This window comes from Callospermophilus lateralis, chromosome 13, assembly GCF_048772815.1.
Source record: "Callospermophilus lateralis isolate mCalLat2 chromosome 13, mCalLat2.hap1, whole genome shotgun sequence".
Taxonomy (NCBI): Eukaryota; Metazoa; Chordata; class Mammalia; order Rodentia; family Sciuridae; genus Callospermophilus; species Callospermophilus lateralis.
In genome coordinates, this window is record NC_135317.1 from 93,050,000 (window position 1) to 93,077,288 (window position 27,289).

General features: G+C 38.5%; 1 protein-coding gene across 1 annotated transcript in view; it reads right to left on the reverse strand.

Moving 5' to 3' along the window:
* Hmcn1 (hemicentin 1) overlaps positions 1 to 27,289 on the reverse strand; it is a 397,169-nt gene that overhangs the window by 11,877 nt on the left and 358,003 nt on the right. The window contains exons 90-103 of the mRNA XM_076872754.2: positions 24,458 to 24,628; positions 24,086 to 24,256; positions 23,463 to 23,633; positions 23,136 to 23,306; positions 20,971 to 21,120; positions 19,458 to 19,595; positions 18,415 to 18,536; positions 17,826 to 18,063; positions 13,953 to 14,015; positions 12,521 to 12,640; positions 11,905 to 12,039; positions 9,698 to 9,811; positions 9,061 to 9,186; positions 771 to 899 (exon numbers count right to left, since the gene is read on the reverse strand). Coding sequence (XP_076728869.1) covers positions 771 to 899; positions 9,061 to 9,186; positions 9,698 to 9,811; positions 11,905 to 12,039; positions 12,521 to 12,640; positions 13,953 to 14,015; positions 17,826 to 18,063; positions 18,415 to 18,536; positions 19,458 to 19,595; positions 20,971 to 21,120; positions 23,136 to 23,306; positions 23,463 to 23,633; positions 24,086 to 24,256; positions 24,458 to 24,628 — 2,019 coding nt within the window. The remainder of the gene's footprint in view (positions 1 to 770; positions 900 to 9,060; positions 9,187 to 9,697; positions 9,812 to 11,904; positions 12,040 to 12,520; positions 12,641 to 13,952; positions 14,016 to 17,825; positions 18,064 to 18,414; positions 18,537 to 19,457; positions 19,596 to 20,970; positions 21,121 to 23,135; positions 23,307 to 23,462; positions 23,634 to 24,085; positions 24,257 to 24,457; positions 24,629 to 27,289) is intronic.

The window sequence follows — 27,289 nt, forward strand, 5'->3', positions numbered from 1 at the left end:
TGAGGTTGGCCTTGAACTTGTGATTCTCCTTCCTCAGACACCCAAGTCTCTGAAATTACAGGAGTGTGACACCACACTTGGCACAGCAACCAATTTTAAAAGCATAGTACAAATCTGGAAGCTAGTGTTTAAAAGCCTACAAATATTTTTTATTGCACTTACATATTTTGTGGAATAATACAATTTGATTGATATGTTTGTAATCAAGAAATGATCTTTTAGAGTAGTGTATGGTTACCGTCTTAGAGATACTTTATATTTGATTATAATAGAAAGTAAGGAGATAACTATCATGTGCAGTTGGGAGAATTGAACAAGATATTTTTAGCACAAGGAATGGCACCTAGTAAATACTACATGTTTGGTAGATAAAATAATAATTACCAAATCATTTAAATTGTGCACTAAATTTAAAATTTTCCTTCATACTGCATGATGCTTAAAATGCATCCATTTATGTAATGTGTTTAGAGAAATAATGAAATATTCTTGATAATTAGGTTGTCTTGGCAATTATATAAGAACCTCATTTTGACATGTGTGGTGTTCAAAATTCACTTAGGGTGACTATATTATCACTGAAATGTCAACATAAATTGAACTCACTACGAAGTCTCTGAAGAAGTGTCCAAATTATCTCATGAACTACTTAGATGGTATGTAATTTGGTCTAGGTATAACAAGAGGGGAGCCTGTGAGGACAGAATGATCCTAAGCAGTTGATCACTGTATCAGTAGCATTATTAATCAATGAGTTTCCATTAACTTACCCATACAAGGTCTTCCAACTCCTTGCAATCGATAGCCTCTTGGGCACACACATCGGTAGCTGCCTCTCGTATTCTCACATATTTGGTTATATCTGCATTGATGGGTCCCATCTTTACATTCATCAATGTCTACAAACATGGAGGTAATAAAAAGTAATAACATTTCCTCTCTCAAAATCCAGCATCATTAAATTTGTAGAATTGCTCGAAGTTGTATCTTACCACAAGGTTAAGACCGTATCAACATATGACTCAGAAAACCTGGGTTTAAGTCCCGGCTCTGCCTGTTATTACCTGGCCCTGATCTCTGGTAGGGAAGGAGTTTTATTCTCGCCTTTGTTTTTTCTTTTGCTCCTTTTCTATACTTGCCCTTTTCTATACTTGACCATTTTATTTATACTAGTGATTAGCATTTGTGCAGATTTCTGGCAACAGTACTACATCACTTCTATGGTACCACACCTCCAGATGCTAGCTGGACATCTTCATTTCCATGTCTTATCAGCAAATACAGCATGCCCCCTGTGTCTTAACCTTACTTCCTTATTTATGATAGCAACACTCCTGTTTTCCTAGTCATCAGGGCTCTAGTATCAGACTCAGTTTTAATTATTCTTTCAGTTACCAAGGTTGGGTAATTCCATTTCTTTCCATCAAAACCATAAATATCCAGACTTCCATTCTCACTGAGCTAGATTTTTGCTATAGCTTCTTAAATAGATTTCTGACTTTTCAGCTCATCTCCTTCCTCATTATCTTAGACACACTTAAAGGGTCATTATTTCTAAAAATAATCACAGTGGCATGTAACTATACATGATACTGAGTTCTCTGCTACTATCATTGTTCTGAACCAAAACTAAGACATGTTGTAACTTTACTAAAGAATATTTCAGAATGGATTCTTTCTTAGAAAAACTACTATTTTTACAATGAGAAACTTGAAATTTCTCTGATTGTAAGACTTGTGCAAGGACAGATAGCTGTCTTGAACATTTTAACATGTCTAGCATTTTAATGGTCTATCCTTATGCCCAGATATTTCCCCTTGTACAGGTTTTCTTGCTTTCTTTTTCCTGCCAACTCTATCAATTATTATGTCATTGAAATCTATATTTAAATGTATCACTTCCATGACACCTTTGATGGTTTTTCCTATTAGATATTGTCACTCTTTTGGGCATTTGTATGCCCTTTATTTTTTATCTTTTATGTTGTCTTAAATTGTGTATCTTTTCTCCTTTTTTGGTGGAGGGAGTAGGTCAACTTAACCCCATAGACAGTTTATTTTTATAAATCCTGTAGTTTCTACCTCTGCTAACTTGGGTAGGCTGGTATAGAATAGGCATACAAAGAGCAAACTTAGGGAAAATATAATTTATTTTCTTGTCATTGATTTGACATCTGCTAACTCAGTAGTCCAATACTGATTAGACACACAGAATAAACTTCAGGCAAAATATAATTATTTTACAACTAAATATTCTTAAATGTCAAATCAATGACCAGACAATAAATTATATTTTGAAGTTTTAATAAATCTCTATAAATGTAATTTTTTTGTAACCCTAATATGAAGTTCTAAATATGTATGCTAAATTTCATATTAGAAATATGAGATAATATAAATTCATGGAGACATTAAAAAATTTATATTAACCAAATGTGTAATTGGAGGAGCGCAAAATGGTCCTTAGTCTGCATTTCCTGGCGTAGCCATGACATTGGGACCTCGGAGCTCAATCAATCTAGAAGTGAGAAGTTACTGAAAAAAAGACTTTTTTGTTAGCTTGAATTGACCTTCCTCATTAGTTTTTTATTTATTTATTTATTTTTATTGTTGGTTGTTCAAAACATTACATAGTTCTTGACATATCATATTTCACACTTTGATTCAAGTGGGTTATGAACTCCCATTTTTACCCCATATACAAGTTACAGAATCACATCAGTTACATTTCCATTGATTTATATATTGCCATACTAGTGTCTGTTGTATTCTGCCTTTCCTATCCTTTACTATCCCCCCTCCCCTCCCCTCCCCTCTCTCTACCCCCTCTACTGCAGTTCATATCTCCCCCTTGTATTATTTTTCCCTTTCCCCTCGCTTCCTCTTGTATGTAATTTTGTATAACCCTGAGGGTCTCCTTCCATTTCCATGCAATTTCCCTTCTCCCTCCCTTTCCCTCCCACCTCTCATCCCTATTTAATGTTAATCATCTTCTCATGCTCTTCGTCCCTACTCTGTTCTTAGTTACTCTCCTTATATCAAAGAAGACATTTTGCATTTGTTTTTTAGGGATTGGCTGGCTTCACTTAGCATAATCTGCTCTAATGCCATCCATTTCCCTCCAAATCATTTTTTAATGCAGAGTAATACTCCATTGTGTATAAATGCCACATTTTTATTTTATCCATTCGTCTATTGAAGGGCATCTAGGTTGGTTCCACAGTCTTGCTATTGTGAATTGTGCTGCTATGAACATCGATGTAGCAGTGTCCCTGTAGCATGCTCTTTTTAGGTCTTTAGGGAATAGACCGAGAAGGGGAATAGCTGGGTCAAATGGTGGTTCCATTCCCAGCTTTCCAAGAAATCTCCATACTGCTTTCCAGATTGGCTGCACCAATTTGCAGTCCCACCAACAATGAACAAATGTACCCTTTTCCCCACATCCTCGCCAGCACTTGTTGTTGTTTGACTTCATAATGGCTGCCAATCTTACTGGAGTGAGATGGTATCTTAGGGTGGTTTTGATTTGCATTTCTCTGACTGCTAGAGATAGTGAGCATTTTTTCATGTACTTGTTGATTGACTGTATGTCCTCCTCTGAGAAGTGTCTGTTCAAGTCCTTGGCCCATTTGTTGATTGGGTTATTTGTTATCTTGTTGTCTAATTTTTTGAGTTCTTTGTTTACTCTGGATATTAGGGCTCTATCCTGAAGTGTGAGGAGTAAAGATTTGTTCCCAGGATGTAGGCTCCCCATTTACCTCTTATTGTATCTTTTGCTGAGAAAAAACTTTTTAGTTTGAATAAGTCCCATTTGTTGATTCTAGTTATTAACTCTTGTGCTATGGGTGTCCTATTGAGGAATTTGGAGTCCAACCCCACAGTATGTAGATTGTAGCCAACTTTTTCTTCTATCAGATGCCGTGTCTCTGATTTGATATCAAGCTCCTTGATCCATTTTGAGTTAACTTTTGTGCATGGCGAGAGAAAGGGATTCAGTTTCATTTTGTTGCATATGGATTTCCACTTTTCCTAGCACCATTTGTTGAAGATGCTATCCTTCCTCCATTGCATGCTTTTAGCCCCTTTATCAAATATAAGATAGTTGTAGTTTTGTGGATTGGTTTCTGTGTCCTCTATTCTGTACCATTGGTCCACCCGCCTCTTTTGGTACCAGTACCATGCTGTTTTTGTTACTATTGCTCTGTAGTATAGTTTGAAGTCTGGTATAGCTATACCGCCTGATTCACACTTCCTGCTTAGCATTGTTTTTGCTATACAGGTCTTTTATTTTTCCATATGAATTTCATGATTGCTTTCTCTATTTCTACAAGAAATGCCATTGGGATTTTGATTGGCATTGCATTAAACCTATAGAGACTTTTGGTAATATCGCCATTTTGATGATGTTAGTTCTGCCTATCCATGAACAGGGTATATTTTTCCTTCTTCTAAGATCTTCTTCTATTTCTCTCTTTAGGGTTCTGTAGTTTTCATTGTATAAGTCTTTCACCTCTTTTGTTAGGTTGATTCCCAAGTATTTTATTTTCTTTGAGGATATTGTGAATGGGGTGGTTGTCCTCATTTCCATTTCAGAGGATTTGTTGCTGATATACAGGAATGCCTTTGATTTATGCGTGTTGATTATATATCCTGCCACTTTGCTGAATTCATTTATTAGCTCTAATAGTTTCTTTGTAGACCGTTTTGGGTCTGCTAGGTATAGAATCATGTCATCTGCAAATAGTGATAATTTAAGTTCTTCTTTTCCTATTTTTATGCCTTTAATTTCTTTCGTCTGTCTAATTGCTCTGGCCAGTTTTTCAAGAACTATGTTGAACAGAAGTGGTGAGAGAGGGCATCCCTGTCTTGTTCCAGATTTTAGAGGGAATGCCTTCAGTTTTTCTCCATTCAGAATGATGCTAGCCTGAGGCTTAGCATAGGTTGCTTTTACAATGTTGAGGTAAGTTCCTGTTATCCCTAGTTTTTCTAGAGTTTTGAACATAAAGGGATGCTGTACTTTGTCGAATGCTTTTTCTGCATCTATCGAGATGATCATATGGTTCTTATTTTTAAGCCTATTGATGTGGTGAATAACATTTATTGATTTCCATATATTGAACCAGCCTTGCATCCCAGGGATGAATCCTACTTGATCATGGTGCACAATTTTTTTGATATGTTTTTGAATCTGATTCGCCAGAATTTTATTGAGGATTTTTGCATCTAGGTTCATTAGAGATATTGGTCTGTAGTTTTCTTTCTTTGAAGTGTCTTTGTCTGGTTTAGGAATCAGGGTGATGTTGGCCTCGTAGAATGAATTTGGAAGTTCTCCCTCTTTTTCTATTTCCTGAAATAGCTTGAAAAGTATTGGTATTAGTTCTTCTTTAAAGATTTTGTAAAACTCTGCTGTATACCCATCCGGTCCTGGGCTTTTCTTAGTTGGTAGTCTTTTGATGGTTTCTTCTATTTCCTCAATTGATATTGGTCTGTTTAGGTTGTCTATATCCTCCTGACTCAATCTGGGCAGGTCATATGACTTAAGAAATTTATCGATGCCTTCACTATCTTCTATTTTATTGGAGTATAAGGATTCAAAATAGTTTCTGATTATCTTCTGTATTTCTGAAGTGTCTGTTGTGATATTGCCTTTTTCATCCCGTATGCTAGTAATTTGATTTCTCTCTCTTCTTCTCTTCGTTAGCATGGCTAAGGGTCTGTCGATTTTATTTATTTTTTCAAAGAACCAACTTTTAGTTTTGTCAATCTTTTCAATTGTTTCTTTTGTTTCGATTTCATTGATTTCAGCTCTGATTTTAATTATTTCTTGCCTTCTACTTCTTTTTCTAGGATTTTGAGATGAAGTACGAGATAATTTATTTGTTGGTTTTTTCTTTTTTTAAGGAATGAACTCCAAGCAATGAATTTTCCTCTTAGAACTGCTTTCAATGTGTTCCATAGATTCCGACATGTTGTGTCTGTGTTTTCATTTATCTCTAAGATTTTTTTAATTTCCTCCTTGATGTCTTCTATAACCCATTGATCATTCAGTAACCTATTGTTCATTCTCCAAGTGATGCATGATTTTTCTTTCCTTCTTTTATCGTTGATTTTCAGTTTCATTCCATTATGATCAGATAAGATGCATGGTATTATCTCTATTCCTTTATATTGTCTAAGAGTTGCCCTGTGACATAATATATGATCTATTTTTGAGAAGGATCCATGTGCTGCTGAGAAAAAAGTGTAACTGCTTGATCTTGGGTGGTATATTCTATATATGTCAATTAAGTCCAGGTTATTAATTATGTTATTGAGTTCTATAGTTTCCTTATTCAACTTTTGTTTGGAAGATCTGTCCAGTGGTGAGAGGTGTGTTGAAGTCTCCCATGATTATTGTATGGTGGTCTATTAGACTCTTAAACTTGAAAAGAGTTTGCTTGATGAACATAGCTGCACCATTGTTTGGGGCATATATATTTATGATAGTTATGTCTTGTTGGTGTATGGTTCCCTTGAGCAGTATGTAGTGTCCCTCTTTATCCCTTTTGATTAACTTTGGCTTGAAATCTATTTTATTTGATATGAGTATGGACACTCCTGCTTGTTTCCGAAGTCCATATGAGTGATATGATTTTTCCCAACCTTTCACCTTCAGTCTATGTATGTCTTTTCCTATCAAATGCGTCTCCTGTAGGCAGCATATTGTTGGTTCTTGTTTTGTGATCCATTCTACTAGCCTGTGTCTCTTAATTGGTGAGTTTAAGCCATTAACATTTAGGGTTATTATTGAGATATGGGTTGTTCTTCCAGCCATATTTGTTTATTTATGTTACTAAACATGGTTTGTTTTCCTTTTTGATTATTTTCCCCCCCTTTACTGTCCTACCTCCCACTGTTGGTTTTCATTGTTATTTTCCATTTCCTCTTCCTGTAATGTTTTGCCGAAGATGTTTTGCAGAGATGGTTTTCTAGCTGCAAATTCTTTTAACTTTTGTTTATCGTGGAAGGTTTTAATTTCATCTTCCATCCTGAAGCTTAATTTCGCTGGATACACGATTCTTGGTTGGAACCCATTTTCTTTCAGTGTTTGAAATATGTTATTCCAGGATCTTCTAGCTTTCAGAGTCTGTGTTGAAAGATCAGCTGTTATCCTGATTGGTTTACCCCTAAATGTAATCTGCTTCCTTTCTCTTGTAGCTTTTAAAATTCTCTCCTTATTTCTGTATGTTGGGCATCTTCATTATAATGTGTCTAGGTGTGGATCTCTTATGATTTTGCACATTCGGCGTCCTGTAGGCTTCTAGGATTTGGGATTCTGTCTCATTCTTCAAGTCTGGGAAGTTTTCTCGTATTATTTCATTGAATAGATTGCTCATTCCTTTGGTTTGGACCTCTATACCTTCCTGTATCCCAATGACTCTTAAGTTTGGTCTCTTTATATTATCCCATATTTCTTGGATGTTCTGCTCATGGTTTCTTAACAGTCTTGCTGAGCCGTCTATGTTCTTTTCAAGTTGAAATACTTTGTCTTCATTGTCTGATGTTCTATCTTCAAAGTGTTCTACTCTGCTGGTAGTATTCTCAATTGAGTTTTTAAGTTGGTTTATTGCTTCCTGCATTTCTAGGATTTCTGTTTGTTTTTTATTACCTCTATCTCCCTGTATAGTTGATCTTTTGCTTCTTGGATTTGTTTATGTAATACATGGTCGAAGTGATCTTTCATTGTCTGATTTTGCTGTCTAATGTCTTCCTTGAGACTCCAGATCATCTGCAGCATGTATATCCTGAATTCTTTATCTGACATTCCATCTGCTGCAGCTATTACCTCTTCTAAAGTTGAGTTGACCTGCATTGCTGTGGTCCTTTCTTTCCTTGTCTTTTCATATTGCTTGTGTTTCTTTCTGCTTGGTGAAACTGTTGTTTTTGAAACTTTCCCCCTATATATTTATATTGCTCTTGTATAGTTGAAAAGTCTCCCTTGCAGGGGCGGGCAGCGGCTCTGCCCCTCCTCCAATTGGGGTGATCTGTTTACCACGCTGGTGGGCCGCTGGGACTGTTCTGCTGGTCGGTCGCAGGTCTGCCTACCTTGCAGGCGCGGGCAGCAGCTCTGCTCTGCCCCTACTCCAAATGGGGTGACGTGACTGCCACAACGGCGGGCCGCTGGGCCTGTTCCAGGCTCAGGAGGCAGCTCTGCTCTGCCCCTCCTTCAATTGGGGTGACGTGTCTACCATGCTGGCAGGCCGCTGGGCCTGTTCCTCCGGTCGGTCGCAGGTCTGCCTACCTTGCTCTGCCCCTCTGGCCTCCACAGTATTCAGCAGGACCCGAACCGAGAAGCAGTTTCCACGGGTTCTTTATCCCTGGACCAGAGCAGTTCCGGGAGCCAGAATTCGGCCTCTCCGGGCTTGGTGCATGCTCCGACAGGAGCAGGCTCCAAGAAGCAGTTTCTGCGGGTTCTTCAGCACTAAGTCTGAGCAATTTGTCACAAATGTCAGCCTGAAATTACCTGTTCTATAGCTGAAAGAGCTGCGATCAGTCGAAAACAGGGATGGTGACAGCTGGCTTCCTCTTTGGTCTGACCAGTGTGGAGAACCGAACTGGACCGTTTCCTTCCCCCGTCTCAAACCCAGAATTCAGCTCCGAGCACAGAAAATGCACAGCTGGCAGGAGCCCGCAGAATCAGCAGCGCTGCATCTCTGCGCCGCTAGCTCGTTGTTTCCCAGTGCGCACAGCAGACTCTAGCTGCGGGGCGATTTGCTGAATAAGCAGCGTGACCCTCCGTACGGAGAGATCGCTCACGTTTGAGCCCCTGTAGCTGATCCTCATGCGATGAAAATCCTTCCACTAGGTTTTGGAGCACCCCAATTTTGCTGGAAATTCCTAACAAGATAGCTTTTAGCTGTTCTAACTCGTCATTTTCCCTCACAGTGACGCGGTACACGGAGTTGATGCACTCCCTTCGCTGCCATCTTCCTACCTCCCTCATTAGTTTTTAAAAGGGATCTCTTGTTTGAACTATTGTTGTTTGGATATTTTGGTGACCAAAATCCTTAAGATACTCACCAATGCAGGTTCCATTTTCCGCCTTGGTCATTCCATTTGGACAAAGGTCAATGCATTTGTAGCTACCTCGAGTGTTCTTACAATGCTGATCTGGTCTGCATACATTCTGTCTGCACTCGTTCACATCTTGATACAAGAACAAAGGCAACACAGATTGGAAACATGGCAGAAATAATTTTCTCAGAGAAACCATTTCTTTGGGTTCTAAGGATATTATGAATACACACAATTGTCCTTTGCATTGTGTAAGCTTAAACTGCTTAAATACAACAAAGTATGTAACACATTGTAAAACAGAATGACAATAATAGACAAAGTATTGCTTCATCGAGCTGGTAGCCATACCAACTACTTTCTCTTCCTGGAAAAATAAAATTTTTATATATATAATATTCACTTAAAAATGTTTATGTACATGTTATACTTTTACAAAAAAACTCAGTAGGGGAAATGTTTAAAAATGGTTATGTAATTAGGAAATTAAACATGTAAAAGGGCATTTGACTTCACTTTTTTTTTTGCATGGATTGCATGCCTGGTATCTTACATGTGAATCAGTGCCTAGATATAACATATGCATTTAGATCAGAATTAAGACGTTACAGAGCTATCATTGCTTTGAATTCAAAGCCCTTACCCAAGCATTTTCTGCCTTTGAGCTGATACCCAGAGTCACATCCACAGTGGAAACTTCCTATGACATTGTAACAGCGTTGGTGACAGGGACTGGATTCTTGACATTCATTAATATCTGTTAAACAAAACAAAATCTTCATGCTGTTAGGAAACCTGAGTTAATTATCCCAAATGTTTAACATTTTAAAATCTTCTCTAAAATGAATCTAATACATATGCTGTGGAATGCTCTGCTAAATAACTGATACGATTAACTGCTGGAGAGGGGATCTCTCGTTGACACTCCTTAAAGGTGGATATTTACTAGCGATACAGATCAATGTTGATGAAATAATTCTCCACCTTATGTATTTTACCATATTGCTTCCATTCCTGTTTCTTGGAAGCTTTAGCCTGCAATGCTGCTGACAGACTGGGGAGAAGCCAGGGAAAACAAGCAATGAGGTCTCCTGCAGTTGACTTTGTTCCCCATTCTTGATGCTCATAGTCTAACACAGATCTTTATCACCTGTGTTGGACTCATCACAGCAACATCTTTCCTTCTCTGCTGTTATTGCCAAATTCTTCCCCAAACCACCTGGCTCTTAGTGAAACATGCAGTGCAGGTGTGAAATCTCCAAATTCTTGAGCACTTGTCTGTGCTTTGTACGGTCTCTCCTCCCTTCCTGTCCCAAAGGAAGAGAGACTATGCCCATTCAAGAAGTGTTCCTGCATTTGGACCATCAATCATTCCTTTTCATCATTCTCACAAACCCATAGACAAAATCAAATCTCTTCCATCTGTGGGATCATGTGATCTCAAACACCTGTACCTTCTCTATTGTTCGATTTGAAACCTTTCCAAAGAATAATCATTATTTAGGCTCTTCCTGTCCACGTTTCACATTCCAAAACTCGAGATTACTGAGTGGCTCTTATTTTGTATGTTTGCTAATTGGGACCTGTTAATTTAACCTCTTAAAAGGCACAGAGTTAACTTACATAAGTGTGTCAACATGATCAGATACTTTTAAAACATTTCTCAGTTTAGTTTTTTCCTTTTTTCCCCTCTTGCTTGGCCTCCTTGCCTGCCAAAGGCAAGCAACATTAACAATTTGTTATGAATAACACCACCTCTCTTCCACGAGCATATATCTTTACCTAAATATATAAACCTATTCCCCTTTTCTTCAGTTGCTTGTTTCCAGTTACATGATCTTTCCTAAAGTTACACCCTCTTTTATACACCTGGGGTTTCTCATGCCTATACAATGATTCATGGATCACACTTTATTCTTTCTAAAATTGATAGACTTTCAGTTTGGGATTTTTTTTTTTTTTTGGTCTCTATGAATAAAGCTGTTACCAGGATTTTTCACAAGTGACACAATCAAGATGTCCTTCAGGAGGTGAATGCATAAATAAACCATGGTCCATTCATAAAATGGTACATTAATCAGTGCTGAAAGAAATGTGCTTTCAAGCCAAGAAAAGATGTTATTTAGTGACAGAAGCCTTTGTGAAAAGGCTACATTATGTATACATTTGTGTAACATTCTGGAGAAATTAAAACTATGGAGCGATAAAAATATCAGTAATTGCCAGGGGTTGGAGGGAGGCTGGGAATGGATTTTTAGGGCAGTGAAACTACTCTGTATGACACTATAATGGTAGATATGTCATTACAAATTTGTGTAAACCCACTGAGTGTACGACACCAGGTGTGAATCCTAAAGTAAACTGTGGGCTCTGGATGATATGTTCATGTATGTTCACCAATTACAAGAAAAGTACCACTGTTGGTGGGATGCTTATAGTGGGAGAAGTTATACACAGTGGGAGAGTGGGCATATGGGAATCCTGTACTTTCTGCTTAAAGTCTATATAAAACTATACTTCCATAAATATTCTGGTCTGCATTTAGTCTTACACAACGGAGTTCTATTAGATTGGGTTGTACATAGTAACAAGCAGATGTTATTCAAAACCACTGAGCTACAATAAAACATGTAATAGCTGTGGAACACTGAATCTAAATAAGAACTTATCAAGAAGCTCAACTTATAAAACATGTACAACGAGGTGCTGGTTTAAGTTCTCCAGAGAGACTCCCCTGCTTGATGATTCTTCATCATCTTCCCTGGAGTTTCCTAACAGAGTTTGAAGGATGCGAACAGGGGTCTAATTCTTAGTAGCATGAAGATAAAGAAAAAGCAACCCTTTTTATACCTTGACAACTCAGCCCATCAGTGGTTCTTCGAAAGCCAGTTCCACAGTGTACCACACAGCGATAGGATCCAATGGTGTTGTCGCAGTCCTGACCAGCTTGGCAGGTGTGTCCACCCAGGGCACACTCATCGATATCTACAATGGAGGGATTCATTCAGCGGAGGTGAGTTAAAGAAAACTTGACCCAAGAACCTGCTGTGAAATGGGGATAAAGAAAGCAATGAACGCAAAGAGCACTTGAGAAACAAAAGGGTAAGAAGATGACATCTTTCGGCTGAGTCATTTCAGGAGGGTAAATGGCTGTCAAGCCCACAGCACCCTGGTGTGAAATCTAATTGATCCAACTTATCAATAAGGTCACTTAAAAATCAGGTGGCTTGAAAAATATTCCTTTGCCTTTCTGAGGTCCTGAATGAGACACTTGGGCACCCCTGTTTTAGCGTGCCCTCAGAAAGGTAGTGCCTTAGCAGAAACCCTCTTTCTCAACCCAATGAAGACCTTTCTGTTTATCGCCAAGCTATAGACAGTGGCAGTAGGAGAGAAGAGGACTGGTCCACCATGCTCTTCCTATGGCAAAGATTCCTTGCCCGTGGCTTCAGTGTGTCCCTGTGAATACCTTGACAAGTTCTTCCATCTGCCGCGATGGTGAGGCCTTTGGGGCAAGAGCAGTAGTAGGTTCCCATGGCATTGTGGCAGGTATGGGAGCAGGGGTTCCCTGCTGTACACTCATCTTCGTCTGAAAGAAGAAATAACACAACTCAATCAGCATGCAGACCTGATTTCTAGGAGTGACAGCAGTCCAGTGAAAACAGTTGCTTGTAGAAGTCAATGCACTGAACCGAATTTCATAAGAGAATGCTCTGAGTGCCACAAAATGGAATAAAAATGAATTTGAGGTCCCCAAATTATCTCCAATAGTGAATATTTTACTTTCAAACAGTGATGTTACCTAAAATGTATTTACCATTTACTATGATCTAATTTTTTTTAAACCAGTTTTCACTTATTCTTCAGAGAATTTCTAGGAGAATGCGATTGTCATTTTGCATGACAAAACTGAAGGACAAACAGGTTATACTGGGGAACTGGAATGTCCCCCAAAGGCTCTGTCCTCAATGCAGCAATGTTCACAGATGGTGTTCGGGGAAGTGGTTGGATCATGAGAACTCTACCCTCATCAGTGGATTAATCCACTGATGGGGGATTCACAATTTGGTGGCATTATTAGAAGATGGTGGGAACGTCAGGAAGCGGGGGGCCTAACTTGTCCTTGAAGGGAATATCCTGTTCCTGGCTCATCTGTCTCTTCCCCTCCCTCCTTCTCTCTCTGTGCTTCCCAGTCACCATGAGGTAAAGAACTGCTATTCTCCTCCATGCCCTCCCAGCCATGAGATTTTGCCCAGAAACAATAGCTGGGAACTTCTGAAATTGTGAAGAAAAAACCTAACCCATTAGGTAAATTGCCCAAGGTCATTATTGGCAGAGCTGAAATTTGGGAAGTCTGAAGACCACCCTTTCATCGTTAGTTATTTTCTTCCACTTATGGGCAATGAAATCCAATCTGAGTACACAAATTTGAGCTCCTTAAGTCATTTACATAGCTATTCATTTTTCTGAGATTCTCTTGTACTGGACTTGGTAGGATGAAGTCAGTGGTTATTCAAAGGTCCACAATCCTACTGTATAGCACCACCTAGCAGTTCTAGGGTTTGGTGATGTCATGTTGGATCATTCCATCGTGCACCCATGGCAACCAAGCCGCTAGGCGAAGTTTAGTGCTCTTTGCTCTCTCCACCTCTGTACTTGGTCACTCACTAACACTGACAAAGCATGGGATTTATAAAATAATTGAAATTCAGATCTAGTCTGCCACCTGATGCTCAGTGATTCCAATTCTCTACATCTCAACTTCTCTAAATGTCCCATTTCACAGGTGAAGAACTGTTATGATCAAAAACCTAGAAAAATGGTAGATGATGTCCACTAAATGATACATATTAGTGACAATTTTATAAAATTAAAAATGCTTTATTTATTCCTACACTTACCAGCACAAAAAGGCCCAGCTGAGTCTAAGGCGAATCCAGAAGGACACTGATTACTGTGATCTCCTATGAAAGAGGAGAGCAAAGTTAAACAGCTTATTAGAACAGTAGCACCCATTTCCTTTCCAGTACAGTCTCCCCTGGGAGACATGGCAACACTCGAACACACGACACAAATGCAATAGCTGGAAACAAGCAAGAATGGAAAACTCGCCTTGTTTACCAACCAAGGACTAAATGAATCACTGTGCAGAGACTGGTGTCAAGTGGCTGCTGAAAACAGATTTTCTGTTTAGGTTGTTCACGTCAGTCAAAAGAAAATGAAATGAAATTATCTTATGATAAATAAAAATTTGCGATAACTGTACGCTATGCACAGCCCAGGCAAAGTGCTGTTCTTCTAGTCATCACTACTCTGCTGTGTTTAGGAAGGAGGAAAGCTTGCTGTTTTCAAGCAACTTAAAGTAATCTGCACCAAGCCGGGCGTGGTGGCACACACCTGTAATCGCAGAGGCAGAAGGATTGCAAGTTCAAAGCCAGCCTCAGCAATTTAGGGAGGCTCTAAGCAACTCAGTGAGACCCTATCTCTAATAAAATACAAAAATAGGGCTAGGGTTGTGGCTCAGTGGTCGAGAGACAAGTGCCCTTAAGTTCAATCCCTGGTAGCCCCCACCCAAAGAAAGATCTATGCCAGTGGAAAGAAGAATCTCATGAAGGAGCCCCCTCCTTTTGTGGATCTTTTGGGTGAAAACACTTGGTAGATGATGTTGTCCTTTCCTGTGGAGTTGAAGCAAGGGGAAACAGGAATACTGTTATACAACAAATTTAAATTAGACATCAAGAGGAATAAGTATAAGGAATCTCTTTCCTGAGAGGATGCAACTCCTGAGTGTTCCCAGGGAGTGGGGATAGGATGGATGGAAAAGAAATGTCTAGAGCATGTGCTAAGTGACCATTGCATGATTCACTGCTTTCTTTTAGACCTCACAATTCCCCTAGGGTCACGGTGCCCAATTTTCAGATGAAGAATTTGAGACTGAGGTCATATAAATTGCCTAAGATCAAAGAGCTAATAATGTACTGGAGCTAGACTTAGATGAATGTTTGACTTTCCACCACTGAATCAGGTGGTGATTATAATTTATGTTCCAATCATTTGTTTATTCATACATTCTTTAATCCAACTAGTATGCTGTGTAGGGGATATAATTACAGAAAATAACATATCGTATAAACCTAGTAAGTTATTACCAGATAGTAACTTTAGATTTTTGGTCTTAATTGGGAGAGACCATCTTTCAGTTGGTGACATTTGGGAAGTTTTGTTTTATGAGATACTTTGGTTGTCATGACAATAAAAGGGTATTAAAATTCTGTGATTAGGAAGACCCTCAGCTGGTTTTACAATACTGAAATGTGTGGGATAGTATGGCAAGACTGTTAGACAATTACAGCCTTCTCATTTTCCTAAGCTTTGAACATGTGTACCATATACTAAACATTTTTTCATGTGACTTAAATATTTAATGTTTTTTCCAGGAATGCAACTGTCACAGAAATTGATGTCTGATTATACTTTGTTTCATTAAAAATGTTACTGAGTTGCTTAAGGCCATCTCTATAATCCCCTGAAAAAACTCTCAATCACAGTAGGATTGTACATATAGGTTCAGGCATATGACTACTTTGGACAAAGATTTTCATATTAAAATATATACTACTATGGATTATTTTCCTAGTGTTTCTTTTTATATTATTGTTAAATACATTGTCTTGAATTACATTAGTTATGATTTTCATTTTAATATAGTATGCAATATATACATTTTTATAATATAAACAAATATTTTATAATAGTAAAAACTTCAAAAGGTATAGAATAAAATTCTCTATAATCTGGTCACTTTGAAACAAACTACATTTGTAGGCATTCTGCGGTTTTTCTTTTCAGTCATTTTAATAAATACATATTTAAATTACATTAGAAGCTTGGAGTGTGGCTTAGTAGCAAATCTCTTGCATGGGTCCCATCCCCAATACAACAAAATATTTTAAAAAATAAAAATTAGGATAGAGAGACTTAAAATTATTTAGCTTTACTAATCAAAAATAGGTCCACTCCTTATAAAAATTAGTAAGAAAGAGACATGATAATCTGTTTTCAGCCAGTATAAAGGTTTTCTCATAATCACCTGTAGGCATTCTAGGTCTGGATCATACTGTCCCCTGCTTTTCAATTATTAAGTCACAAATATTCTCCTTTTCACTTGTTGCCCTCAACAAAAAGTTGCTAAACAAATGAATGAAATGTTTCTTAAAAATTATGGCACAGATGTAGGATAACTTGCATATTTATAGTCTACTTCCAGGATGTTATTTTTCTATTACAAATAATAACAGATGGAACTTCCCAAGCATTCACCTTTGACAATTTTTGTAATTTTTTCTTAATCAGAAAACTCATTCTAGGATTCTGTGCTAAGTCACCAAGAATGCAAGCTCGCCCTCTGGTGGTCACTCAAAAACAAATTGCAGGTGCACAATTCTTGAAATTCAAAGGAATATTGTCAGCAAGGAATGGCTTACATATGGGGGTAATTCAGAGACTCATTATCCAAGCATGTAAGAGGCCTTAAAATGCCCAGACCACCCAATGAGACCCTTAAAGATGCACAAAGGCCTCCATTCAGTCACAGCTTAGATAATGCAAGACAGCATACATGACTTTCCAAAAATCATTTTAATCCCTCTGGTCCCAGCTGGCATAAATGCTTTTATAACCAACATCTTTGCCCAGTTATATTTTTGTATTTACATGGTATACTGAAAATAGTAGAAAAAGCAGTTAGATTAGAAACTCTAGCATAATTGAAAAAATATAACCCTCTATTTCAGTGGCTCTTCTCTTGTCCAAATGGCCTACACATGTACCCAAGAGTAAAATGAGGTGTCAGTGCTACTGTGGGGCCATAGGTGTTAGTGGTCACGCTACTCACTAATCTGATAATCTGAAAAAATGTGAATTCATATTTCCCAATGATTATGATCTCAAAACTTGACGAAGCAGTTCTGATAGATGGTGAAGAAGAAAAATGGTCATGGGGACAACTGATAAAAGCACGAGTAACTTGTAAAGATGAATCTTGCTTTTTCTTGCACATTTATATAAAATAGACTTGGCTGTGTTTTAGGAAAGCCAGCCCAAAGCACACACAAGGTCAATATGAATGCTTTTAAGTGTACTCACGAAACCTGGGTGCAAAGCTAAAGTTATGCAAACATTTCATGTCTATAACTTAACTGCACACAAGCATCTCCTGGCCTCAAGACCCCACAGGATATGGAACACTACTTGCTGTGGGGGCTTTTATGACTGAAAAGGAAATCTTGGGGAATAAATGCATCAAAAAACCACCTATCAGAGAGTAGTGGTTGGAAAATGGAAAGCAGTTCAAAAATTGTCAGCTCCAGGAACAGGAAATGACAGTCAAAATTCTGATTATTGCTATAGAGTTTCTAAAACCTGCTTTTAATATATGGAAACTTTTTTGACTGGTTTAAATGAAGAAATATGTTTAGATGTTTTGGGAATTTTAGAAGTTCCTAGACTAATAAAAGATTGAGAACAATAACCAGTGGACTTTATTCCTACATCTTCATTATGCAGTATGAAGAAGCATATTAGTAAACTGCATGCACTAGAACTTCAGTGGATTAACTATACCACAGGTTTTACCTCCAACAAAACAGATAACACACATGAAAAGCCTGATATCACCATGTAAGGTCAAAGCCTTTGCATCTTCATTATTAATGGCATCGATGTAATTAGGACTAGGCAACATACAGATATGGACTTTCCTTTAATCAAATTACCTTTGGAAATTGAAGCCTGAATCTTGAAACCCAATGTCTCTTCTAAGTGGTTATAGTCAGATTCCACAGAGGATGCATGAAGTGTTTCTACCAAGAAAGGCATTCTTCCTTGTGCTTGATCGTAGAAAACGGTGTGGTTCCACATATAGGGGACACTGATGCCATCAAGGGTGAAGAGCCGTGTTGAGTAGGCATAGAGCTGCCCAGGGCCTGTCTGAATGTAGTCCTCTGTGTAATCCTAAGGAGAATGATTTGAATTTGAAGATCAATAGGGCTCACAATATATTTTTTCTTTAATGGATGCTACACAATAATTTTTATGCAACAATTAACTATTATCTTTGCCTGAAGAAAATTAAATAAATGGCTTAAGCCAACATAGGAGTGATCTTGATCCTGACAAGCAGGGTAATTAAAATTGTGGACAAGCCTTAGAAATTCAGTTTTTAACAGAGACCAGGTAATCATTTATAACCTCAGTGGTTTACACGTTTACTCTCCAAAGTGAAGAAGGGAAAGGACACAAGTTCTCTGCTCTTCCTATAGGTATCAACCCAGACTCTAACAGTGGAGAAAATTTGTCATTTACCTTCACATTGACTTCTGCAGGTGACTGAAGTTGCAGGACATAGCCACTCACCACGATGTCCAGAAGCAAAGCACCATCGGAATCCAAGCCCCGGGCAATGTGAGTCATCCTCAAGATTTCTCCTGGGAATTACAATGCATCTATTCTTACAGCAGAACACACATGGCTTGTGTAAGCACAGAGCAGATTTACCTAACAGAACAGTTCAGCTATGCTGCTGGGGTTCAAACTTGAATCAACAAAGAGAATAAACTTGGCACTCGGCTTCCCAATTGAAAAGTCGGATTTCCTGAATGGAGTTTCTCCTAAAAATTTCTGTGTGGCAAAAATATAGCATAATGATTATGGGAAGCATAATTCTCCACTTAAAGCTCATGGGCAATAGCAAAGCACTTGTATGAAATGGACCGCCTGTGAGATGGGCTGGCAGCTTCACCAGGCTGAAAGGCAAAGACCACAAGTCTGATGTAGGGCTTCTTTCCAGTGCTTCAGAGAGTAGCAAGATGGTATGTTAATAAGCAGATGGCCACGGAAAGACCCACTTGTCTTTTGGGATGATTAAATGCTGATTAAAGAGAGAGCATCCTCCACCCTTCCCTCTTAAAGGTCATTGTTACTGAGGCTGACCAGCCTTGGAGAGGCTGTGTAAAAATTACAATACTGTTTGAGAACCCCTCGCCTCTGATAGATCTCATGCTAATATTTATTCACACAAAAATACAAAATTGCACTTATATTATTTATGATGAGATTACATCAAAAACTTCTTAATGGGGCTGGGGATGTGGCTCAAGCGGTAGCGCGCTTGCCTGGCATGCGTGCAGCCCCGGTTCGATCCTCAGCACCACATACAAAGATGTTGTGTCTGCCGATAACTAAAGAATAAATATTAAAAAAATTCTCTCTCTCTCTCTTTAAAAAAAAAACAAAAACAAAAAAAAACTTCTTAATGACTCTGTGGAAACACACATTTTTCTAAACCACCAATCTTTATGGCCATCATTTTTTATAGTAATGGATTATTGAGTTCAATTGACACTAACCAGTTGCAAATTCCACTTGGGTTTCTCTTTTGAAGATTGCGTTGGTGAGGGTAAAGCCATTGACTGCTTCTCCTATTTCCTTTGCTGTTGTCCAATAAATGGGATTTAGAATAGAAACTATCTTTCTCATTGCTGGACCTAAAGAAAAAAAGATAAAGCAAAATATTTATTATTAATTATTATTTTCATAGTAGGTTATTCATAAGGATGAATACTAAACAAGGCTGAATAACAAAAACATGTCCCAGTACCTCACCATTGGAAAAGGGTTTAAAAGCTCTCTATTATGCTAAGTGGTAGCATCCTCTAGAAATTATATAAATATCTTAGAGTAGTTTTAATTTCATTTCTCTGATTGCTAGAGATGATCTTTTTTTTGTATATTTGTTGATTGATTGTATATCCTCTTCTGACAAGTGTCTATTCAGGTCCTTGGCCCATTTATTGATTGGATTATTTGTTTTTTTAGTGCTTATCTTGTTGAGCTCTTTATATACCCTAGAGATTAGCGCTCTCTCTGATGCGTGAGGGGTAACAATTTGTTCCCAGGATGTAGGCTCCCTGTTCACCTCACAGATTATTATTATTATTATTCTCTTGCTGAGAAAAAACTTTTTAGTTTGAATCCATCCCATTTGTTGATTCCTGGTTTTATTTCTTGTGCTATAGGCGTCTTATTATACCATCTCACTCCAGTAATAATGGCAGCCATTATGAAGACAAACAAAAAGTGCTGGCAACGATGGGGGGGGGGGAGGGGAAAGGTACACTCATACACTGCTGGTGGGACTGCAAATTGGTGCAGCCAATTTGGAAAGCAGTATGGAGATTCCTTGGAAAGATGGGAATGGAACCACCATTTGACCCAGCTATTCCTCTTCTTGGACTATACCCAAAGGACCTAAAAACAGCATACTTCAGGGTCACAGCCACATCAATGTTTAAAGGAGCACAATTCACAATAGCTAAACTGTGGAGCCAACCTAGATGTCCTTCAGTGGATGAATAGATAAAAAAAGGTGGCATTTATACACAATGGAATATGACTCGGCACTAAGAAATAATAAGATCATGGCATTTGCAGGGAAATGGATGGCATTAGAGCAGATTATGCTAAGTGAAGTTAGCCAATTCCCCCCCAAAACAAATGTCCTCTCTGATATAAGGGGGGTGAATCAAAATGGGGTAGGGAGGAAAAGCATGGGAAGATGATTACCTCTAGATAGGGAAGAGGGGTGGGAGGGAGAAGGGGAATTGCATGGATGGTGGAAGGAGATCCTCATCGTTGTACAAAATACATGAAGATGTGAATTTGGTGTCAACCTATCTTGTATACAGAGATAATGATAAATTGTGGTATAAAAGTGTATTAAGAATTGTAATGCAAAAAATGAGCTCATGTAAAAAAAATTTTACAAAAATAGTTAAGAGAAAAAATGTGAATAAAGCAATGAAAAATTTTAAAAAAAAATATATATAAATAAACTGATAAAGAAGTATATGAAAGACTTACCAAGACTACGGGGCACATTGGTAATTTTGGCTTGTATTATTCTAGTATTAGATTTGGGACTGTCAGTTATTGTGGCATTAAGGAAAGCAATTCCAAATTCAACATCATTAATATTTCCAATAACACTTCCTCTGGCTCGCTGGGGCCCACCTAATGGGGGAATTAAAAACATTCCTGGATTAAGGAAGCAATTTCACAAACATGACATGGGAGGAAAGAAAGCCAATGCTCAGAGATGCTACAAATTTTCTCTCAAACATCAAAGAGGTCATATGACATCTGAACTCAAAAGTGGAATGAATAAGCTTTAAAACATTCTACTTGGGCTGGGACTGTGGCTCAGTGGCAGAGTGCTTGCCTCACATGTGTGAGGCACAGAGTTAATCCTCAGCACCACATAAAAATGAATAAAGTATATTAAAAAATTCTTTTTTCACGTAACACCCATTGTCCCCCATAAATCTAGGGCCTTTTCAATCTATGTACATCACAGTATTATTTCTGAAGCCAAAGAAAATCAACACCCAGTCCAACAAGCAAAATAAAGTGTGTGTTTGCTAATGATGAGAATCAGAGTTTACTAAGCAGGTCATGCACAAAAATAACATACACGTTAACTCTTTTCATCCTTTCTGCATCCTCTAAGGTAGGTTTAAATAGCTACAGTTTGCAGATTCTAGAAAAAAAATGTTCAGAGACATCGAGTAACTTTCCCATTATTACAAAGCTGTAAAATAAGGATTCAAAGACATGATCTACTTGGCCTTCAAACTTGTTGTTGTCTTTCATGTCTTCTTTCTGTTGTTCAATAAAATTGATTACTAGAACAAAATAGATGATTAATGGATACTTTTAGGTGAATCCTATACTTTGACAAGACAGGAAACATTGGAAAAAAAGTGGTAGTGAAGTTCATAAATATTCATTATATGATGTCTATTACCTGAATACATTTTAAAGCCACCACTAGGTATTTTAGATACTGTTATCTCAGTAAAACGCTGTTCAGCTCCACTTTTAGAAAAACAATCAAATTAGGCATTTGATTCTTAGCGACAGAAAACATTTCTTTTTGTTGATTCAGTCTTCACATTCAGAAATTCATTAGTTTGTTCAAGTATTGAAGGCAAAAATGTGGTAAGAAAAAAGAATGCTTGCTTCCATAGAGCTTCTGTATGAAAAGGGGAGATGGATGTACATTGGAATTCCATAAATAAATGTGAATTGGAAATGTATTGCATTCACGGTATCTACGACTCTGGGAGGTCTGAGAAGGAAGAAAATTTCTTCCTAAGTGGAGATCTAAAGAAAATTTAGATCTTAACCAGGGAGGACAGGAGAAGGACATGTGTGACCCTTTGAGATGGTGGGGTGGGGATTGCTATATCTGAGAAACCAGGAGAGGCAAAGGGGACCATGCTGCAGGCTAATGCAAGAGGGTAAGGAGTGGGGCCAGTTGGAACCTGATAGGCCAACTTGGATCTTGTCCATGGTCCTATGCAACAGGAATGACAGGGAAGTAGGTGGCACATGTGCCTGGTTCTCGAGTCCCTACACTCAACAGTTGTCTTCTAGTTCTTACCACCTAGATGGGTCCATGGAACTTCTGCTGGACTCTGTAGCCCCGACTGGGCACCGGTCCAGATTTCCCTGTTGCCTGAGCCACAAAATGCTTCACCCAAAACCAGACTGTTGTCATGTCTCAGAAAGGAGCCTCCAAATCCATCTGATATGCAGAGCAGCTGACTGGTGGACACTCGTTCTCTTAGTTTGCCCAGGTCCTACCAATCGTTTCATGTGAACCACTCTCACTCTGCCTATAAATCACTCTGCCAACTGGGCTTTCTTGATTTTCAGGGACCTTTTATTTCTAAAGCAAACTTAAGAGAACCTTCTTTACTCTTCTTCACCATTTGACTTGTCAAGCTCAGGACTCTCATTTAGCTTGTGCAAACTGTGGCCTTTTATAACGAAGCCTGGAAGGCAGCAGTCAGAGGCTAAAACCCAGCCACAAGCACTTCTAGGGGGAAAGCACACTGTTTTCCACTTATTCCTTTCAGGATTGGCTCTGTTTTGTAAACTCTGGGGCTCAGAGTGGCACCTGTTTCTGATTTTCACAAAATGTGCTGCCAATGGCCCCACCCAAATCCAGCCTAGTTACTTACCTGGACATGCTTGTGTATTGCATCTGGACACCTGAGTAGCATCTCCTGGACAGGAACGGCCACCCTTAGATGGCACTGGACTGTCACACAGTCGGTTCCGAGTCTTTTCACCTCCTCCACAGGAGGCAGAACAGTGGCTCCAGCTCTGCCAGTTTCCCCAATTTCCATCCACTGGGAGCAAGAACGGTTAACGGTAACAAATGGGTATTAAAATCTACACCTGAGGTTCCCCTCCCCATTCAACTTTTACTTTAATGATGGGGCTGCAACAATGAGCACTAAACTAAATGCTTTCCTCTTTCCACTGTCAGGAGTGGAGAAGCTCACCAGGACACATGTCCGTGCTGCATCTCTGGATCTGTGTGTCTGGCCCCACACACGCTCTTCCTCCATTGGAGGGACGTGGGTTATCGCAGGTGCGGAACCTCCGCGTCTGCCCTCCATTACACGTCCGGCTGCACGTTCCCCAGCCACTCCAAGGACTCCAGTTACCATGGGCTACAACATGGAATAATGTGACATAAAAACAGAGCTCTAAAAATGAGAAGTGTTAAACAATGACATTCATCCACAACATGTGGAAAAATCTCTAAGAAACGCAAACAGACGCATAAATCTATGAATGGGCAACTTCCAAAGGCAGATGGGGTGGCTGTTGCTTTGACTAGAAATGGGGGTATATCCTCTAGTGATTTTGCAATTTCATTTAACATCTATTTACTGTATGTTGGACTTAAAATACCCCAGGAACTAGAAAGGCAGAAATGAGACAGGGTCTTGCTCTTGGTGTGCTCAGACTGTAATATTCAGGGAACTGTAACCACACAACATCCTGACATCCTAAACCAATGGCTGAAGGACCAAGTGACACGTATTGTAATTCAAAGGGATTGAGGTCATCATGAAGCTTTAAGAAAGTATAATGTTGACTCACTGTTTCCAACACTCACTTGGACAAGGGTCACTATTGCAAAAATCACTCTGGATATCACTCCCTTCACATTTGTTTCCTCCGTATTGGGGGACAGGGTCAGAGCAGTCCCTTGTTCTCTGTCTGGCACCTCCTCCACAAGACATGGTACAGGCACTCCAGCTGGACCAACTTGTCCACTTGCCATCGACTGCATCGAGAGAAAAACACAAGAGTTTGGTTCCCACCCAAACAGGATAGGGCTAAAAAGGAGATGAGGTTAAACCCTGGGCATGTTAGGTTGAGGGATGCCCTTGTGGGCATAGTCCAAATGGAATAGATTATCACTGGCACACGACCTAGAGAAGATGATGTTATTTAACTGAAGGTATGAACAGTATATTTCTCTTACTTGGACAGTGTCTTTCATTGCAAACTTGCATCTGTGTTTCTGCTCCATTGCAGTAGGATCCACCAAACGATGGTGGTGGGTCATTACAAAGCCTCATTCTTGTCTGGGTACCTTTTCCACAGCTTTCGCTGCATGCACTCCACGGCTGCCAAGCACTCCACACTCCATGAACTACAAAAACCCCAAGAGACAGAGTTACAAGTCATGGAACCATGTTTGTTAACAACAACAAAAGAAAAACACAAACAGGCGCTGGGGTTGTGGCTCAGTGGTTGAGTGCTCGCCTAACACGTGTGAGGCACTGGGTTTGAACCTCAGCACCACATAAAAATAAAGGTATTGTGTCCACCTACAACTAAAAAAAATATTTTAAAAATTTAGAGAAACCCAAGAAAACAAAACTATACACTGATTAGCTCATAATCTAAAATAACGGAAACTGAACCAAAGGAAACATTACAGATGATATTTTCTCCTTCTGCTTAGATTTTCAGAGGAATTTGTATCTAAGGAGATTCAGAAGGCCTACCTCATGCCAAAATAAATGCTTAAAATTATCCAAATGGGGATATTTTATTAAAATTAAATTTAATCACACTACCATATAAACACAACCTGAGTGTTTAAACCCTAGCTAAGTATTTGTCTACTCTTGGTGCTCTAGGGAAAATAGAATAAAGTAGAAGTTTAGAAACAAGTGTGTGCAACTGATCTAGATGTGGTTCTAGATACTATGAGTATTTCAGCAGTGATAATCTAGACCCCCAGACTGTGACACCACATCTTTAAGCCCGATACAGCTTCGTACCTACACATGTACTGGGAGCACTCAACCTGTAGTGTGAACTGTTGGAACTCCTTGAAAATTTTTCTCCATTACATAATGTTCATGAATTAAAAGTCATGAATAACACACTCACCTGCTTCCTAACAACAGAAAAAAAATCTGACCAGTAGTTTCCAAGAAGTAATATTAAGGCTTTCCTTTTGGCAACTAACATATTACAGCATCTGACCACAAGGATGGGAGCAAGTGTGTTTCCTACCAGGTGCACAGGCTGAGAATCAGCCCTATGGCTTCTTGTAGGGAGAAGTCAGCATCAGGTCATGTTTTTGCTTAAGAAACTTTCTAGATATGGGGGTGTTAAAGTGTTTTCTTTGGTCATCCATTTAACCAAGATGTGAACCAGAATAGGGTCATTAAGGTCTGCATCTAAATAACCTCTGAACACAACCTATGAGACAACAAAATAATAAAGTGAAAATGAAGTAATGAGATCATCATTTATCTGCTTTGTTTAGAAAAAATTTTAGAATGTATCTTTTATAACTGATTTTTTTTTTAAAAAAAAAAACCTACTTTTTTGTCTTATTTTTATGTGGTGCTGAGGATCGAACCCAGTGTCTCACATGTGTTCAGCAAGCACTCTGCCACTGAGCCACAACCCCAGCCCTAATTAACTGATTTTTTGATTAGTTGACTATTTATGCTTTGTAGACCCATGTAAACATAGTCACAGAATTCTATTTTAGTCAAGATTTTGCACTAAGAAAGTACTGACAAAATATAAAAGGAAAGAAGGAAAGTCTTTAAATAGGTGCCGATGTTATTTGAAATTATTTCTGTATTAAGTCAGATTGTAGATGCTCATAACAGTTACATGTCCACTATAATTTAAAAAATTCTACAGTTCTAATTATTGTACCATATTCTATTTTCAAAGCTGTTGGTTAACCAAAGCTCAAACCTCTGACAATATAAAACCATAGATGGACTTCTTTATTGGATTATAGATGAATGACATTTATCACTTAGTATCTGTTGGGTTTCTACTACATATAACTAGATGTTTTCACATGAGGACCTTCATGTCCTTTATTTTTATAAAGTACAGGAAGCCCTAACCAGAACTGACCTTCATGACACAAAATGTGGTAGGGTTGAAACGTTTCTTTTATAGGAATGAAATTATTAAAAAAAAACCCATCAAAGGCATAAAAGATCATGATATCTGGATGATATTGAAAAAAGAAAAACAACGAACCAATAAGATACAACTACAGAGGAAGTACTATATGAGAAAAATGCAAAATATAATAACTGAACTTGTTGCTCCATTTGGTTGTATTTCTGATTATGGAAGATCACTTGAGCCCAGAGCTGGGGGCAAGGACTGTGGGGGAGACATCCAGGGTCTGAGGATCTGCTCTGCTCTTTCTGGTTGTACAACTGCACACAAGTGACTTGGCCTCAGTGTGCCTAGTTCCATCATCTGCAATATGTGGACTATAAAAGAGCTTACTTATTAGGGGTGGGGTGAGAAATGACAAGTTTATAGAGGAAAAGTGATTGGAAAGTATAGGACATACAGTAAGAACTGTGTGAGTTATAGGCTATTTTGATTGTTGCTCGAAGCTCTTCATACTTTTCATGAAGACACTTGAAAAATGCTCATTCTTTAATAAATCTGTCACTATATGCATATATAATATCATATATATATATATATATATATATATATATATATATATATATATATAAAAATAATGCAATCATTTGCAAATGGTGAAGTCTGCCCACTTCAGATGATATCTTTTTTTTTTTTTTTTTTTTTTTGGAGAGAGGATTGGCAACTTAAAAATATTGTACTCTTAACTGGGAGAAAAACATACAAGTTTGAAATATCTACTTGCACCAGAAAGAAAGAAAGTACTCCAAGAATCACGGGGACATCTCAAAAGAACACTCAACCTAGCCTGAAGAGGTTTGCCTCCACTAAAAGAACCCAGGATATTTTGAGCCACCACGATAAACAATGGTAATAATGATGA